The 17,066-nt window shown below is 33.3% G+C and overlaps 1 protein-coding gene across 1 annotated transcript in view; it reads right to left on the bottom strand.

The window, feature by feature from the left end:
- Window positions 1–9,907: 9,907 nt before the first annotated feature.
- ifih1 (interferon induced with helicase C domain 1) overlaps window positions 9,908–17,066 on the bottom strand; it is a 45,331-nt gene continuing 38,172 nt past the window's right edge. The window contains exons 14-17 of the mRNA XM_073845317.1: window positions 15,722–15,883; window positions 15,451–15,644; window positions 13,866–13,959; window positions 9,908–11,406 (exon numbers count right to left, since the gene is read on the bottom strand). Of these exons, the coding sequence (XP_073701418.1) occupies window positions 11,206–11,406; window positions 13,866–13,959; window positions 15,451–15,644; window positions 15,722–15,883 (651 nt within the window). The 3' untranslated portion in view covers window positions 9,908–11,205. The remainder of the gene's footprint in view (window positions 11,407–13,865; window positions 13,960–15,450; window positions 15,645–15,721; window positions 15,884–17,066) is intronic.

The following is a 17,066-nucleotide window of genomic DNA, read 5'->3' as shown; positions in this document are numbered from 1 at the left end:
TATTCCACACAATTTAAGTTTAAATATCTATGTTGGCGATAAAACTTAGTAGTTGGAATGTAAGGGGATTGAATAAGATAGTCAAATTGAAGCAGGTATTAGATAGGATAAAGCAACTGAAGGTTAACATATTATTTTTACAAGAAACCCATCTGTCGAGAGAAGACACAAGTCGAGTTTCAAAAAGGTGGGCAGGACAAGTTTTCTCCGCTCCATATACCTCTCATGCTCGGGGGGTTATGATACTTATTCATAAATCGGTTCCCTTTCAGCTACATAAACAACATGTTGATCCGCGGGGTAGATTTATAATTCTTAATGGTTTGATCGCGAACACACAAGTAACCCTATTAAGTATATATGCTCCCAATGAAGATGATCCCTCTTTCTACCAGAACCTTTTCTATACAATATCAACATTCTCTGGACAATATGTAATTGGAGGAGATTTTAATTGTGTACTTGATACACAGCTTGATCGTTCTACAGGCACAGACAGCACCCATCAGAAATCAAGAAAAATAATTAAAAATTTTATAAAAGATATAAATTTAACAGAGGTCTGGAGACATTTGAATCCTAATAAAAAAGAATACTCATGTTTTTCAAATACCCATAAAACCTACTCAAGGATTGATTATTTTCTAGTCTCTAGCACTCTGTTGTGTCAAATAGACAGATGCTGGTACGATAGTATTTTACTGTCTGACCACGCTCCAATATCACTTATAATACAGTTTAGTAACTTAAAACCTACTCCATTTAGATTTAGATTCCAAACAAGTTGGCTCCAAAGTTATAAATTTGTAGACTTCATGGGCAAAAGAATAGAAGAATATTTTAGTATCAATACAAATCAGACAAGCGCTTCAACAAAATGGGAAGCCTTTAAAGCTTATATAAGAGGTGAAATAATGAGCTACACAAGAAGTAAATCCAAAGAATATTATAAAAAATTGGGGGACCTCGAGCATCAAATTAAAGAATTGGAATTACAAGTTTTTGATAATGACGACCCCGAGAACAAAAAAAAAAAAGCTACTTTCATTAAAAGCACAGTACAATGAGCTGACTAGCAATAAAATAGCCAAAAACTTGATGTGGTTAAAACAGTCTTACTATGATCAAGGTGAGAAACCTGGAAAACTACTGGCTTGGAGAATAAAAAAGATACAAACAAATAGGACTATAAATTCTATTTTGCTAGATGATGGACAAATATCGTCAGATCCATTGGAAATTAATAATGCTTTTAAATTATATTATGAAAACTTATATAATTCTGAATGTTTGGACACATTAGTAGATCAAAACAGTTTCTTGGATGAACTTCAATATCCCCAGTTGGCAGAAGAAGCGAAATTAGGTCTGGAAAACAATTTAAGTATCGAAGAACTGGTGGATGCAGTGCAAAGTATGAGTAGTGGAAAGGCACCGGGGCCGGATGGCTTGCCAATTGAGATTTATAAGACCTTTTCTAGAAGACTAATGCCCCACCTTCTGGAAATGTATACTGAATCATATGAAACTGGAATTTTGCCCCCCTCACTAAGGTCTGCACTAATTACTCTCGTGTTAAAACCAGGCAAATCCCCAACAGATAGAGCATCTTATCGGCCTATCTCACTCATGTCCTGTGATACTAAAATATTATGTAAAGCTTTAGCTAAAAGGATTGAAACTCATATACCAAAATTAATAATGGATGATCAGAATGGATTTGTTCTTGGTAGACAAGCCTTTAATAATACTCGTAGAGTTCTAAATATATTATATAAAAAACAAAACGCTAAAGACCATGCAATTCTGTCTTTAGATGCTGAAAAAGCATTTGACAGAATTGAGTGGAATTATTTGTTTGAGACACTTAAACGATTTGGAGTAGGAACAAAATATTTAAAATGGCTTAAACTTTTATACAATGAACCGGTAGCCCAAGTCATAACAAATAATAATATTTCAAAGTTATTTATTTTGGCTAGAGGTACAAGGCAAGGGTGCCCGTTATCACCTTTATTGTTTTTATTTGCAATTGAACCCTTGGCCATGACAATTAGAAGAAGTCCAGACATAAAGGGTATGAAGATAGGAGAGAGGGATCATCATATATCTTTGTTCGCGGATGACATTGTTCTATTTCTAACTAATTTGAAGAACTCCATTCCAGCACTTACAAATATTATAGAAAAATTTGGAAGATTCTCTGGCTATAAAGTCAATAATAGTAAAAGTATTCTGTTATTACTAAATGATCAAGAGAGAAAAGCCCCTTTGACTCATACACAATTTACTAATGAATCTGGGGGTTTCACATATTTAGGGATTAAAATAACACCTGATATGAATAATATAGTCCCCTTAAATTATGATCCTTTACTGAAGGGAGTTATAGAATCTATGGACAAATGGAACACAATGCCCATTTCCATAGCGGGACGTATAAGTATAATTAAAATGTCGATCTTGCCTAAATTTCTATACCTTTTTCAATCTATACCTCTTCCACTACCTGATATATTCTTCTCTACCCTCAAAAAAGGCTTTACCAGGTTCATATGGAATAATAAACGACCCCGGCTACGTCTATCCCTCCTCTACCTACCATACGATCGAGGAGGGCTTCAAGTGCCAAACATAAAATTATACTACTGGGCGGCACAGCTTCGAACAGCTATGTTTTACTTTTCTACAGACTGCCCACCCTGGGTTGATATTGAAAAAGTAGAATTGCCACTTCCCTTACAATTATATATATACTCTGCAGAAGTTAAAATACTTAAAAAGTCTACCCTTAATCCATTTCTAAGAAATACCCTATCTGTTTGGCATGAGGCCCATTCCTTTTTGGAGGAGACAATATTCATTTCCCCCTTCTCACCAATATGGGGCAATAATTATTTTATACCTGGAAGAAGTGACATGGGGTTTAAAAACTGGCAGATGAAAGGATTATGTATGGTAAAAAACCTATATGAAGGAGGTACACTCATGACTTTCCAGCAGTTAGCTATAAAATATAACCTTCCACCAAAACATTTTTTTAAATACCTTCAAATTAGAAGTTATATATATTCAAGAATTAAAACCTATTCAGAACCCAAACTCTCTATATTAGAACAAATTACTTTAAATCATATTAACGATAGAGGAATGCTATCCTTGTTTTATAAGACATTACTGACTGGACTAAAGGAAGGCTCCCAATCATACCTTTCAGCATGGAAAAGAGACTTACAGGTGGATATCACTGTTGAGGAATGGGAACATGCCTGTCTTTTGGCTCAAACCCAATCTATCAATACTAGATGCAGAATACTACAATACAAATGGATGATGAGAACATATATGACCCCTGTCAAATTACATAGGATTAATCCTAACATTCCAGATATCTGTACAAAATGTCAAGAGGAAATTGGTACATTGCTTCATTGTATGTGGGAGTGCAGAGAGCTGCAAAAGTTCTGGAAGGAGGTTCTGGATGTGGTTTGTGAAATGACAGGAGAACATATTCCTATGGAATCAAAGTTGTGTTTATTGCATATATATCCTGAAAATTTGTCAGTAAATGCAAGCAAAAAGAAGCTCATAGATTTTAGTTTAATACAAGCTAAACGTGTAATTGCTTTAGTATGGAAAAACATCCAGAGACCTGTTCTTTCACAGTGGATTAAAGAAATGTCCGATAACCTTGCACTTGAAAAATTAACATATGCAATAAGAGGTAAAGCAGAGGTCTTTAAAAAGGTGTGGTCCCCTTTTATGCAATTTGCAAATAGATGAAGTGGAATAATATGTAATAATGACTGTTATTTGAATTCCGATGTGTTTTTATTTATTTTGGATATACATTGGTGAATGTTATTTCGTTATCTCTAGTTTTATTTTATTTATTTTTTTTTGTGTTTGTATACATTATTTTATTTATTTATTTTATTATAGGGTGTTTTTTGGGTGGGGCGGGAATGTCTATTTTGTAATGATAAAAAATTTGATATCCTGTAATGTTCATGGGAGTTTTGTAAGAAAAAATGAATAATAAAAACAAAGTTGAAAAAAAAAACAATATAAAAACTACCATCTAAAAAGTTGGTGTCAGTAAATATTTATTCTTTCTTTTTTTTGAAAGAAATGAATACTTTTATTCACCAAAGATGTGTTAAATTGATAAAAAGTGATAGCAAAGACCAGAAACGATTTATATTTTGAATAAGTGATGTTCTTTTGAACTTTTTATTCATCAAGAATCCTAAAAAAAGAATCACGGGTTCCCAAAAAATATTAACAGTAATTAATCAGTATATTAGAATGATGTCTGAAGAATCATGTGACACTGAGAAAATGAAGTTATTGGCTGATAAAAAATTCAGCTTGGCATCGCAGGAATAAATTATATTTTCAAGCATATTGATATAGAACACCATTATTTTAAACTGTAATAATATTTCACATTATAAAATTTTATTTCATAAGTAAATGCAGCGTTGATGAGCTAAGAATTCTTTAAAAAACATTACAAATTTTACTGATCCCAAGCTTTTGAGTGTATATCTAATTGTATGTTAATATACACTGCCATTTAAAAGTGTGGGATCATGTGTGATAATGTTTTTAAAAAAGCCTCCTCTGCTCAAAGTTCCATTTATTTATCTAAAATACAAATAAAACATTATGAAATATTGCAACTTAAAATAACAGTTTTCTATTTTAATATACTATTAAAATATAATTTCTGATGCAAAGCTGAATTTTCATCAGCCATTACTTCAGTCTTCAGTGTCACATGATCGTTCAGAAATCATTTTAATAAGCTGATTTATTATCAATATTGTAAACGGTTGTATTTTTTAGAATTTGATTAATTAATAAAAAGTTAAAAAGAACAGCATTTATTTAAAATAGAAATCTTTTCTAACAATAAGTCTTCACTATAACTTTTTTATCAATTTAACACATCGTTGCTGAATAAAAAGTATTAAGTTCTTTCAAACAAAGAAAGAGAGAGTACATTTACTGACCCAAACTTTGAACGATAGTGTATATTGTTACAAAATATTTCTATTTGAAACAAATTCTGTTCCTTTTAATGATTTATTCATTATTTCCAAAAATAATAAATCAGTGTTAGAATGATTTTTAAAGGATCATGTGACACTGAAGACTGGAGTAATGATACTGAAAATGCAGCTTTGCATCACATGAATAAATTACATTTTAAAGTATATTCAAATAGAAAACCACTATTTTAAATTGCAATAATATTTCACAATATTAGAGATTTTTTTCTGTATTTTTAATCAAATAAACAGTCTTGATGAGCAGAAAAGCTCTTAAACTCTTACTAAACCCAAACTTTTAAATGGAAGAGTATTATTTTATGTCAAATTTTTGTTTATTTTTCTCAATTTTAAAATATAGCCTATATACAGTATAACTATTTGTAAATTATAATGCAGGTTATAATACAGTTTCTTGACTGTCCACATGGGGGCGCTAAATGGCTAACTCACTTTATAATGAATACTTTAATTAATTAACACGATATACACAGTATATATACGTGACAAATAAATCAAAAACGTGCTTAATTATGACAGCTTTACGTTTTGCTTACTCACCTACGTAATGCTGGGGACACACTACAAGACTAGCAGAAACATTCTAAAAAGCGATCGAGCAGTTATTGCTATGGTTACCACCTGAGGGAAAGCGGTTTCTAATTTCTGCATTCTGACTAACGTTAAACTTTGTTTTTTTTTTGTTTTTAAACATTTTATCACTATATTATAGACATACACATCACAAAAAAATATTTAGATGTATTTTGTTTATGAAACTGATAAAAAATTAGCTAAACAAAACATTATGAGGAAGATTGGACCTCGTCAACCGATTTCGCGCCGCGAATATTATGTTAGCAAAATGCTTAACATGCAAAATAACGATCGTTTGCCATTTATTTCCTCAGAATTATTTAAATCTTACTAAAATACCAATATTGACAATAAGTTTAATACTTTAATACAGACACCTTAGTGATTTCTTATAAATCATTAGACATTTCAGAAGAGAAGATGAAGATGAAGAAGATGCCACTCACTGTTTACGTAAATTGCCGTGGGAATAACGATGAGCGTAATGACGACAAGCGCCCCGACCAGCGCCACGCACACCTTATTACAGCCCTACAGGTGAGACGAAAAACACTGCGCTTCACAGATCACCTCAGAAAAGCTTTTTGTGTTAAAACATGTTTGAATTCATTGCTCTAGGTACCACAGAAGCTGCGTTCAAACTGACACACCCAGCCTTTTAACCTAAGTAACTTTTTAGCCCATACCTTGTGTACTAAACGCAATAACAATCCTCAGGAAAACAACAACAAATCGGCTACTGACCATAATTGCGCAGGAGCTTCTAAAAAGCGCATCCAATCTCTAGGAATCCACTGACGCTGAGTATTTCTGACCTCCGGCTGTCCTTAAAACAGATAGTTAGTCACCTTTGTCGGCGTTAATGCAAGAGTTGAGACAGACAGCTGCGCTTTATTCCGTCCGATTGCAATTTTCCAGGTTAAAACTGTGCTTCCTCCGATGCATCATTGAGTCTGGAGTGAAGGAAGAGTGGCAAAACTTCTTCAAAATCAGCATTCCGCGCAACTTTCCATCGGAGTGCGTTTAGCATGTGCTTCCCTCCGTGAGCGCCTAGAACTCTGTTCTGTTTCAGTGCGGCAGCTGTGGCTGTGTTGAGTTCAGCACAACCGGTCTGCTTTGACAGTAATAGAGATCAAATTAAGACTGACTTACTTTCATTTCACTGACTTTAAACATGAGGGCATTTTTTATTTATTAAATGCAATGGGGTCTTAAAATCTAAGACCACTGCTGAACAGTGTTGGGGAAAGTTACTTTTAAAAGTAATGCATTTTAATACTGAGTTACTTCCTATAAAAGTAACTAATTACGATATGGAAAGTAATGCGTTACTTTTGCATTACTTTTTAAATCTGGGCGGGGCTTGATTGTTTGTTTTAATATAAAAAGTTCTATTTTTGGCAGATGTAAAAGCCAAAAATAAAGAAAGAATACATTTACTGACTCAAACTTTGAACTATGGTGTAAAGGAACAGCATTTGTTTCAAATAGAAATATTTTGTAACAATATATTGTTACAAAGTATTTCTATTTGAAACAAATGCTGTTCCTTTAAACATTTTATTTATCAAAGAATTTGATGAAAAAATATCACAGGTTCCAAAAATAATAAATCGGTACATTAGAATGATTTCTGAAGGATCATGTGACACTGAAGACTGGAGTAATGAAGCTGAAAAATCAGCTTTGCATCACAGGAATAAATTCTATTTTAAAATATACTCAAATAGAAACGCGCTATTTTAAATTGCAATAATATTTTACAATATTACTGTTTTTTCCCCCTGTATTTTAATTCAAATAAACTTGAATAAAAGTCTTGATAAACAGAAAATACTTAATTGAAAACATTAAAACTCTTACTAATCCCCAACTTTTAAATGGCAGAGTATTATTTTATATTTCCAATTTTTGTTGTTTATTTTTCAAATTTTTTAAACATAGCCTATATACAGTATAACCAATTTGTCAAAAATAATGCAGGTATACTTTCCATACACTTTTATGGAAAGTAATACGTTACTTTTTAAGTCTGGGCGGGGCTTGCTTGTTTGTTTTTATATAAAAAGTTATATGTTTGGCAAATGTAAAAGCCAAAACTAAAGAAAGAATACATTTACTGACTCAAACTTTGAACGGTAGTGTATGTTGTTACAAAATATTTCTATTTGAAAGAAATACTGTTTATTTTAACATTTTATTCATCAAAGAATTTGATGAAAAAGTATCATAGGTTCCAAGAATAATAGAATGATTTCTAAAGGATCATGACACTGAAGACTGGAGTAACGATGCTGAAAAATCAGCTTTGCATCACAGGAATAAATTCTACTTTAATGTATATTCAAATAGAAAAGCACTATTTTAAATTGCAATAATATTTTACAATATTAGTGTTTTTACTGTATTTTTATTCAAATAAACAGTTTTGATGAGCAGAAAAGACTTCAATGAAAACATTAAAACACTTACTAATCCCAAACTTTTGAATGGCAGAGTATTATTTTATATTTCCAATTTTTATTGTTTATCTTTCTCAAATTTTTAATATAGCCTATATACAGTATAACTAATTTGTAAAATATAATGCAGGTATACTTTCCATATACTTTCATGGAAAGTAATGTGTTACTTTACTTTTTAAATCTGGCTGGGGCTTGCTTGTTTGTTTTTAATATAAAAAGTTATATTTTTGGCAAATGTAAAAGCCAAAAATAAAAAAAAGAATACATTTACTGACTCGAGCTTTGAATATATACTTGTATATTGTTACAAAATATTTCTATTTGAAACAAGTGCTGTTCCTTTTAACATTTTATTCATCAAAGAATTTGATGAAAAAGTATCACAGGTTCCAAAAGTAATAAATTAAGTATATTAGAATGATTTTTAAAGGATCATGTGACACTGAAGACTGGAGTAATGAAGCTGAAAAGTCAGCACCTCTTTTTACTCTAAAATCATTCTGAGTTTAAATACTGATTTAAAATCATAAGATATAGTTTAATAACTACAGTATAATACTGTGTTTGAAATCATATCTAATCTGATATATGATATGATACAGTTCAGGTTTATACACCTTGTAGAATCTGCAAAATGTTAATTATTTGACCAAAATAAGAGGGATAATACAGAATGCATGTTATTTTTTTATTTAGTACTGGCCTGAATAAGATATTTCACATAAGATATTTACATATAGTCCGCAGGAGAAAATAATAGTTGAATTTATTAAAAAAAAGATCCTGTTCAAAAGTTTACATACACTTGATTCTTGTGCTTTCTCCTGAAGCATCAGTGAGCGTTTGAACCTTCTGTAATAGTTGCATATGAGTCCCTCAGTTGTCCTCAGTGTGAAAAGATGGATCTCAAAATCATACAGTCATTGTTGGAAAGGGTACACAAATACACAAAAATGCTGAAAAACCAAAGAATTTGTGGGACCTGAAGGATTTGTCTGAAGAACAGCAGGCGGTTTAATTGCTCAGGACTAAAAAGGGACTCATGAACAACACAAAACATAAAAGTCAGCTGTGGATCATTCAGGTAACAACACAGTATTAAGAATCAAGTGTATGTAAACTTTTGAACAGGGTAACTTTTACAAATTCAACTATTATTTTATGTCTTTATATGTACTATATGTAAATGTCTTTTATGAGAAATATCTTGTTCAGCACAGTACTAAATAAAAAAAAAAAATGCCTTTTGTATGATCCCTTTTATTTTGGTCAAATAATTAACATTTTATGTAAATGTTTGACCCCAGCTAACTATAGGATGATATAATAGACCGTGTGATGGATGTTCAGACTCAGAGTAAGCAAAGCTGCAATCAGAACTAAGAAAAACCTGTAATATAAGCAGGATTCAATTTTTATCATGTTTTGAACACTACATCATTCCCAGTCATTCATGGTAAAAATAATCACAAAAAGGCAGTGTGGGTGTGTTCATATTTTAAATGATTGCGTATATGTAAAAAGAATGTATTTGTCAGGTAAGGAAGTACTTTGACACTGGTAAAACTTGTTGAGCAGTCATGCATAATGAAAGCCAGTTTTCTGACAGGTTTTCTCAGGTGATGTTTGCTCAATGGGAGCCCATGTCCTCCTGAGAACACATGAACAGGTGTGTGAAAGAGTACGTGTCATACTCTGTCCTGATGGTCCATCTTTTTTCCTGTGAATGCATGATTCATAATCAAAGACCGTTCATGTGAGAAAGAGAAAACAGATGACGCATAAAGGGTCATTTTAATGTATTTACTCCAAATAGCATGCTGTGTGATTATCCTCTAGAGTAAATCTGCACATACAGAAACACTCAAGACACAAAATCAGTAATTGTGACAGACTTCCACATGCATTAACTGTTACAGTGCAAAACAACATTTATTTCAAAAGCCCTGACTGGGAAATAAATCAAAATCACTTAATTCAGTGCAGTTTTAGTCAGTGTAGTTTTCTAATGAGTGATGCTCATGCAAACCCTTTTTTGGGCTTTGATCGAAGACCTTCCACCAACTTCTGTGGAAGCCCATTTCTGCTAAGAGGGGAAAAAAAACAGGTAGTTGCCTACTTTTCGCACAATTTGTTGTAATATCAGAATTGTAAGATATAAACATAATTCTGAGCAGAAAAGTCGTAATTGTGAGATATAAATTTGAAATTTCAATGAAAAAAGCCTGAACTGTGAGATAAAGTCACAATTAACTTTATTTTTAATTTCGTGGCAGGAAAAAAAGGTATTTGCCAAATTCTCACACAGTTTGTTGTAATATCAGAATTGTAAGATGTTAACACAAAATTGCAAGATATAAACACGTAATTCTGAAAAGAAAAGTCAAAACTGTGAGATATAAATTTGAAATTCCACTGAAAAAAGCCTAAACTGAGATAAAGTCACAGTTAACTTTATTTTTAATTCTGTAGCAGGGAAAAAATAGGTAGTTGCCTAATTTTCTCAGAATTTGTTACAGTATCAGAATTGTAAGATGCTAACACACAATTGCAAGATACAAACACGTAATTCAGAGAAAAAAATTGTGAGATATAAATTTTAAATGCCAACTAAAGCATGACCTGTGAGATAAAGTCACAGTTAACTTTAATTTTTAATTTTGTGGAAGGAAAAAAAAAGAGGTAGTTGCCTAATTTTCTCACAATTTGTTGTAATATCAGAATTGTAAGATGTTGAGACACAATTGCAAGATTTAAACGTGTAATTCTGAGAAGTCAAAAATGTGAGATTATAAATGTAAAAATTCCAACGAAAAAAGGCTAAACTGTGAGATAAAGTCACAATTAACTTTATTTTTAATACGGTGGCAGAAAAAAAAGAACTGCATGATGCAAATGCATTAGAATTTCAAAAGTGCCACTTGAGATGAAATAAATGATGGAAAGTACAGCGTCCATTGACCCACATCATGTTGAGAAGTGCTAGTGCATGCAATAGAACTGACTTGGTAGGTGCATTGTTTTACTGGTTATGACTGTATCTGATTGTGCCAGAGATGAGATTGAATATCTTCTGCTCTTTATTTTCATTCAGTTTCCATGTCTTCTTCCCCTGAGTCCTCTACGAGGAGATCGGCGTGTTGAGTGTAATCAAACGCAGGGAACCTTATGGGCAGCTCACTCCATTTGCTGAAGGTCTTCTTCTTGGAGCCGTATGTCACCACAAAGTTCTTGATATGGAGGCAGGGGCACTCGATGCTCTTGTACAGCATCATTGATCCCCATTGCTGCTCAGGAATAAGACAAAAAGTAAGATTTTAAATATTAAAGGAAAAACATTCTGTATAATGTACAGTGGTGGCCAAAAGTATTAGAGTAGTCCTATCCTATATCTATGATTTTGTGAACGGTTTTAAAGACCTTCATGGAATGGCTCATCCAAAAATTTTAATTTGCTGAAAATGTGCTCAACTTCCATGTAGATGAGTTTGTTTCTTAATGAGAACAGATTTGGAGAAATTTACTATAGCATTGCATCACTTGCTCACCAGTGGATTCTCTGCAGTGAATGGGTGCCGTCAGAATGAGAGTTTAAGCATCTGATTAACACATAACAATAATCCACAAGTAAAAAGTAAGACTCTAGTCCATCAGTTAACATCTTGTGAAGTAAAATCCATAATAATTTATAATAACGCTTCCTCCAGTCACAAAGTCCATCTCCTGTTGTCTCTCACATCAAAATCTACCAACTTATGTTTAGAACTGATTTGTGGACTCTTTGCTTGTTTGCTTTATTTGATCTGTGCATATTTCTCTCCTGATTCAGGTGAGACAACCTTTTCACTGGAGAATGCAATATTATTGATCAAGTCATTTAACTAAAAGCAAGGATTTGAAGTTAAAAATGCTTTAATGGATTTGTTTCTTACAAACACATCTTTTGTCTTCTCAAGATGTTAATTGATGGACTGGTGTGGATTACTTGTGGATTGTGATGTTTTTATCAGCTGTTTGGACTCTCATTCTGACGGCACCCATTCACTGCAGAGGATCCATTGGTGAGCAAGTGATGTAATTCTACATTTCTCCAGATCTGATGAAAAAACAAACCCATCTACATCTTGGATGGAAGTAAATTTGAGCAAATGTTCATTTTTGGGTGAACTATTTAGACTTCTCTTCTTTTTACTCTTTGTCTACTAGATAGTTTATATGAAATCGCCATTGTGATTTTTTTCCTTCCTGTGGGTCTTGTCCTCCCTGATTGTGTCTTCATGGAGTACACAGTGGACTGTTGGATCTCCACCCTCTTCAATTGTAAGCATGTGGAACGTTTTCTCAAAACAAATGAGTCTGAGGGTCATCGAGGTGATTCACAGCTCATCTATCTAATGCACTGTAGGATTACAAATTTATAAAAGGTTAAACATAGATTCCAATATAACTGCCTAAACAGAAAAGTAATGCATATTGTGATTTCTAAGAGCAAACAAACCAGACCCTGAGACAGGAACCTTATGTCTTTAAGCAGTTCCTGAACATCTGGCAGGTTTCTCTTATTAAGTGTGAAATCTAAGCTCAAAGTACAACTGTGTCCTTTTGTTTATTCCCTTTGCATTTGTATGCTAAATAGATCAAAGCCGGGAAAATCCTACTAGGCTGACTATCTGTACTGCATTTGCATGCTTTGTTTAGATTGACTCCACCTCTATGTTTTCCTCTCCCCCTGGAAAGGTATATAAACTGTATTGTATCTGACATTAGTCAGACGACTTTTGATGACTGCAGCGAACGAGCAGCTAGGATCTCAATAAAGAGAAACTTCTGCTTCAAGATATCCAAAACGTGCACTAAACAATTTGGTGGTCTTGTAAATCTGCCATGGTGGTTTTTTGGAATGGATGTTGGTTAGTACGACTCATTTTGTAGCATTTCATCACTTGCTCACTAATGGGTCCTCTGCAGTGAATGGGTGCCATCAGAATGAGAGTCCAAACAGCTGATAAAAACATCACAATTATTCATAAGTAATAAAGTAAGAACATCTTGTGAAGTGAAAAGCTGTGTTTAAAGGCATTTTTTTTTACTTTAAATACAAGTCTATAATACAAAATAACACTTCCTCCAGTGGAAAGTCCATTTTCTGTTGTCTCTCACATCAAAATCTGCAAACATATGTTTAGAACTGTTTCTTTGGACTGTTTTTACTTGATCTGTGCATATTTCTCTCAGTGAAAGCAATATCATAGATAAAAAACTTATGCTAAAAGCAATGGTTTGTAGATTAAAAATTTCTTAATGATGGATTTGTTTCTTAGAAACATGCAGTTTCTGGCTTCGCAAGGCGTTGATTGATGGACTGGAGTGGTATGGATTACTTGTGGATTATTGTGATGTTTTTATCAACTGTTTGGACTCTCATTCTGACGGCACCCATTCACTTCAGAGGATTCATTGGTGAGCAAGTGATGTAATGACACATTTCTCCAAATCTGATGTAGAAGCAAACTCATCTACTGCTTGGATTTGCTTCAGGGTGTGTAAATGTTCAGCAATTTTTCACTTTTGGGTGAACTATTCCCTCAGGCCAAGTTTTTTTTCTTGCATTTCTGTGGTTCTGTGAAGTTCACAGATGTGTGATGTTTGTAACAGTGAGTCAAATAAATTTTGCCAAACCAATGTTGTGCTCAGCAGCAATGCAAAGAGTGTTTATTTAAAGGGAAGAGCTGAAGTCAGCACGCACCTGTCCGCAGTTTTTGCACGCAATGACTCCGTTGGTTTCATAGTCCAAGAGTCGCTCCTGTAGTGATGTGTTCTCTCGCATTGTAAACAGCTTACTGCAGACATCAACAACATTTATTTTTACTGATTTATTACTGTCTTACCACCATCATCATGCAAGATACAGTGAGGAAAAAAATATGATCCCCTGCTGATTTTGTATGTTTGCCCACTGACAAAGATATGATCAGTCTATAATTGTAATATGACCAGTAAGAGAGGGAACAATAACGAAAAAAAAAAAAAAAACTGAAAAATGCATTTCATAAAAGCTATAAACTGATTTGCATTTTAATGCATGACTTCATACTTGGCAAAAACCTTGTTGGCAATCACAGAGGTCAGCCGTTTCTTGTAGTTGGCCACCAGGTTTGCACACATCTCAGAAGGGATTTTGTTCCACTCCTCTTTGCAGATCTTCTTCAAGTCATTACGTTTTCAAGGCTGACATTTGGCAACTGGAACCTTCGGCTCCCTCCACAGATTTTCTATGGGATCAAGGTCTGGAGACTGGCTTGGCCACTACAGGACCTCAGTGTGCTTCTTTTTGAGCCTCTCTTTTGTTGCCTTGGCCATGTTTTTTGGGTCATTGTCATGCTGGAATACCCATCCATGACCCAATGATATAAACACTATTCAGTTTTTTGCACAGACCAATCGTTTTGTGTATTAAGACCTCAATGTCTCAACAGGAGACACAGGGTTTAATTTGGTTTTGTCTGTGTATGTTTTTTTTTTACTCTTAAAGATTTGGTAACCATTGACTGCCATTATATGACTGTCAGACTGAGTTAAAAATCTTTGTTTGTGTTCTACCGAAGAAACAAAGTCACCTACATCTTGGGTGCCCTGGGGCTAAGCAAATAAACATTAAATTTTTTGGGTGAACTATCCCTTTAAAGCAGGGGTTTTCAAACCTGTCCTGGAGCCTCCCCTGCCCTGCACATTTTGCTTGTCTCTCTCATCTAATACACCTGATTCAAATCATCAGCTCATTAGTAGAGACTGCAAGACCTGAATTGGGTGTGCCTAATAAGGGAGACATACAAAATGTGCAGGGCAGGGGAGGCTCCAGGACAGGTTTGAAAACCCCTGCTTTAAAGGGAGTACTCCTAATTTCAACTTGTTACCTGTATAAAATACATTGGGAGTCAGAAATCTTGATGATTGATAGGGGATTTAAAACCTTGCTTCATGCATTAAAATGCAAATCAATTTATAACTTTATTGAAATGTGTTTTTCTGGATATTTTAGTTGTGATTCTGTCTCTCACTGTTAAAATAAACCTACCATTAAAATTATACAGTAGTCAACATTCGAAGTGGATCAAAAAAGTTCATCAAAGTTGTCCTAAGATAAGAACGGGTATTCTGTTTGGTTTTAGGACAAACTTGATGAAAGGTTTTGATCCACTTCGAATGTTGACTACTGTAGACTGATCATTTCTTTGTCAGTGGGCAAATGTACAATCAGCAGGGGATCAAATAATAAATGTAAACACAGTTTGTGTCGTCATTGTGCATATTTCTGAATTCTGAGCTTTTACCTAAATTCCTTAGTGACATTGACATGGTGCATGTTCTCGATCTTCTCAATATCTTCTCCAGAGCACACGAACACACTGCACTGCCTGCAGCTCAGGCTGATTTTGGATGGCGGCTCCTTCATCATTCCCTTCTGCTGTTTTTTCTTTATCTTCACCTTCTCCTCCATTATGGCCTGCATCTGAAACTCTTTGATCTGCACAAAAGCAAATAATGTTTCTCTTAAGTGTATATGAGATATATCGGAGTGCTTTTATCGAAGTAGATTCTCACTTTCTTCTCATAGTTGGCTCGATTCATCTTGCACACTTTGGCGATGGCTTTGCTCATCATTTTCTCCCTGTATTCGTTAACGCTCTCTCTCTCTGCCACCCCAGATCCTGCCTCTGCCACTAGAGTGTAACTACTGTCCTCCGCTCTTCCTCGACCACGGGCCTGCGGAGAGGGAAAAACGGCACTTCTTACCTCTTCATTCATGTTGATGCTTCAGATACTTCAGCATGAGAATACAACCTCAAATCAGCAGTGTTCAATTAGTACAGTAAGTCTCTGATTGCTTCATTTGCTTCACTAGTGATAGGCTGAATATCTCAGTATTTGGCTATTTTCAAAGTGTTCAAAAGTTTGGGGTTCAACAAACTAGTAAATACATTTATATTGTTACAAATGATTTCTATTTGAAATAGATGCTGTTTTTTGAACTTTCTGAAAAGAATCCTGAAAAATAAAATGTATTACCGTTTCCATACAAAATATGAAGCAACACTACTGTTTTCGTTTGATAATAATCTGAATTGTTCTGAAATAATTTCAGAAACCTTATATATATATATATATATATATATATATATATATATATATGTATATATATATGTATATATATGTATATGTGTTTTTTGTTTTTTTTTTGGAGTAAATGTTGGGTAGAATAATGAAAGAGCATCATTAAACTAAATGCATGATTTGCTAAAATTAAATTGTATATACCTATATATACAAGAGCAATATATCAGACACACTCTGTATTTGTATTGACCATTAAAAAAAAATTCTATATCAGTTAACCAATATTAACAAGTTTGCATACACTACATTTTTTAAATGTCTTTTAAAGAAGTCTCTTCTGCTCACCAAGCCTGCATTCATTTGATCCAAATTACAGCAAAAATTGTAAACGTTTTTAAATATTTTTATTATTTAAAATAACCGTTTTCTATTTAAATGTATGTTAAAATGTAATTTTATTCCTTTGATTTTAAAGCTGAATTTTCAGCATCATTACTCCTTCAGTGTCACATGGTCCTTCAGAAATCATTCTAATATTCTTAATAATAATAATATTAATAATAATAATAATAATAAATGTTTCTTCAGCATATTAGAGTGATTTCTGAAGGATCATGTGACACTGAAGACTGGAGTAATGATGCTAAAAATTCAGCTTTGAAGGCAGTAATACATTACATTTTAAATTATATTCAAATAGAAAGCAGTTATTTTAAATGGTAAAAATATTTCACAATATTACTGGTTTTGCTGTTTTTTAATCAAATAAATGCAGGCTTGGTGAACAGGAGAGACTCTTAAAACATAAAAAAAAATCTGTAGTGTATATTTT

The sequence above is a fragment of the Garra rufa genome, chromosome 8, assembly GCF_049309525.1.
Source record: "Garra rufa chromosome 8, GarRuf1.0, whole genome shotgun sequence".
NCBI lineage: Eukaryota > Metazoa > Chordata > Actinopteri > Cypriniformes > Cyprinidae > Garra > Garra rufa.
Note: the sequence above shows the minus strand (reverse complement) of the source record. Positions and strands in the feature narration are given on the sequence as shown.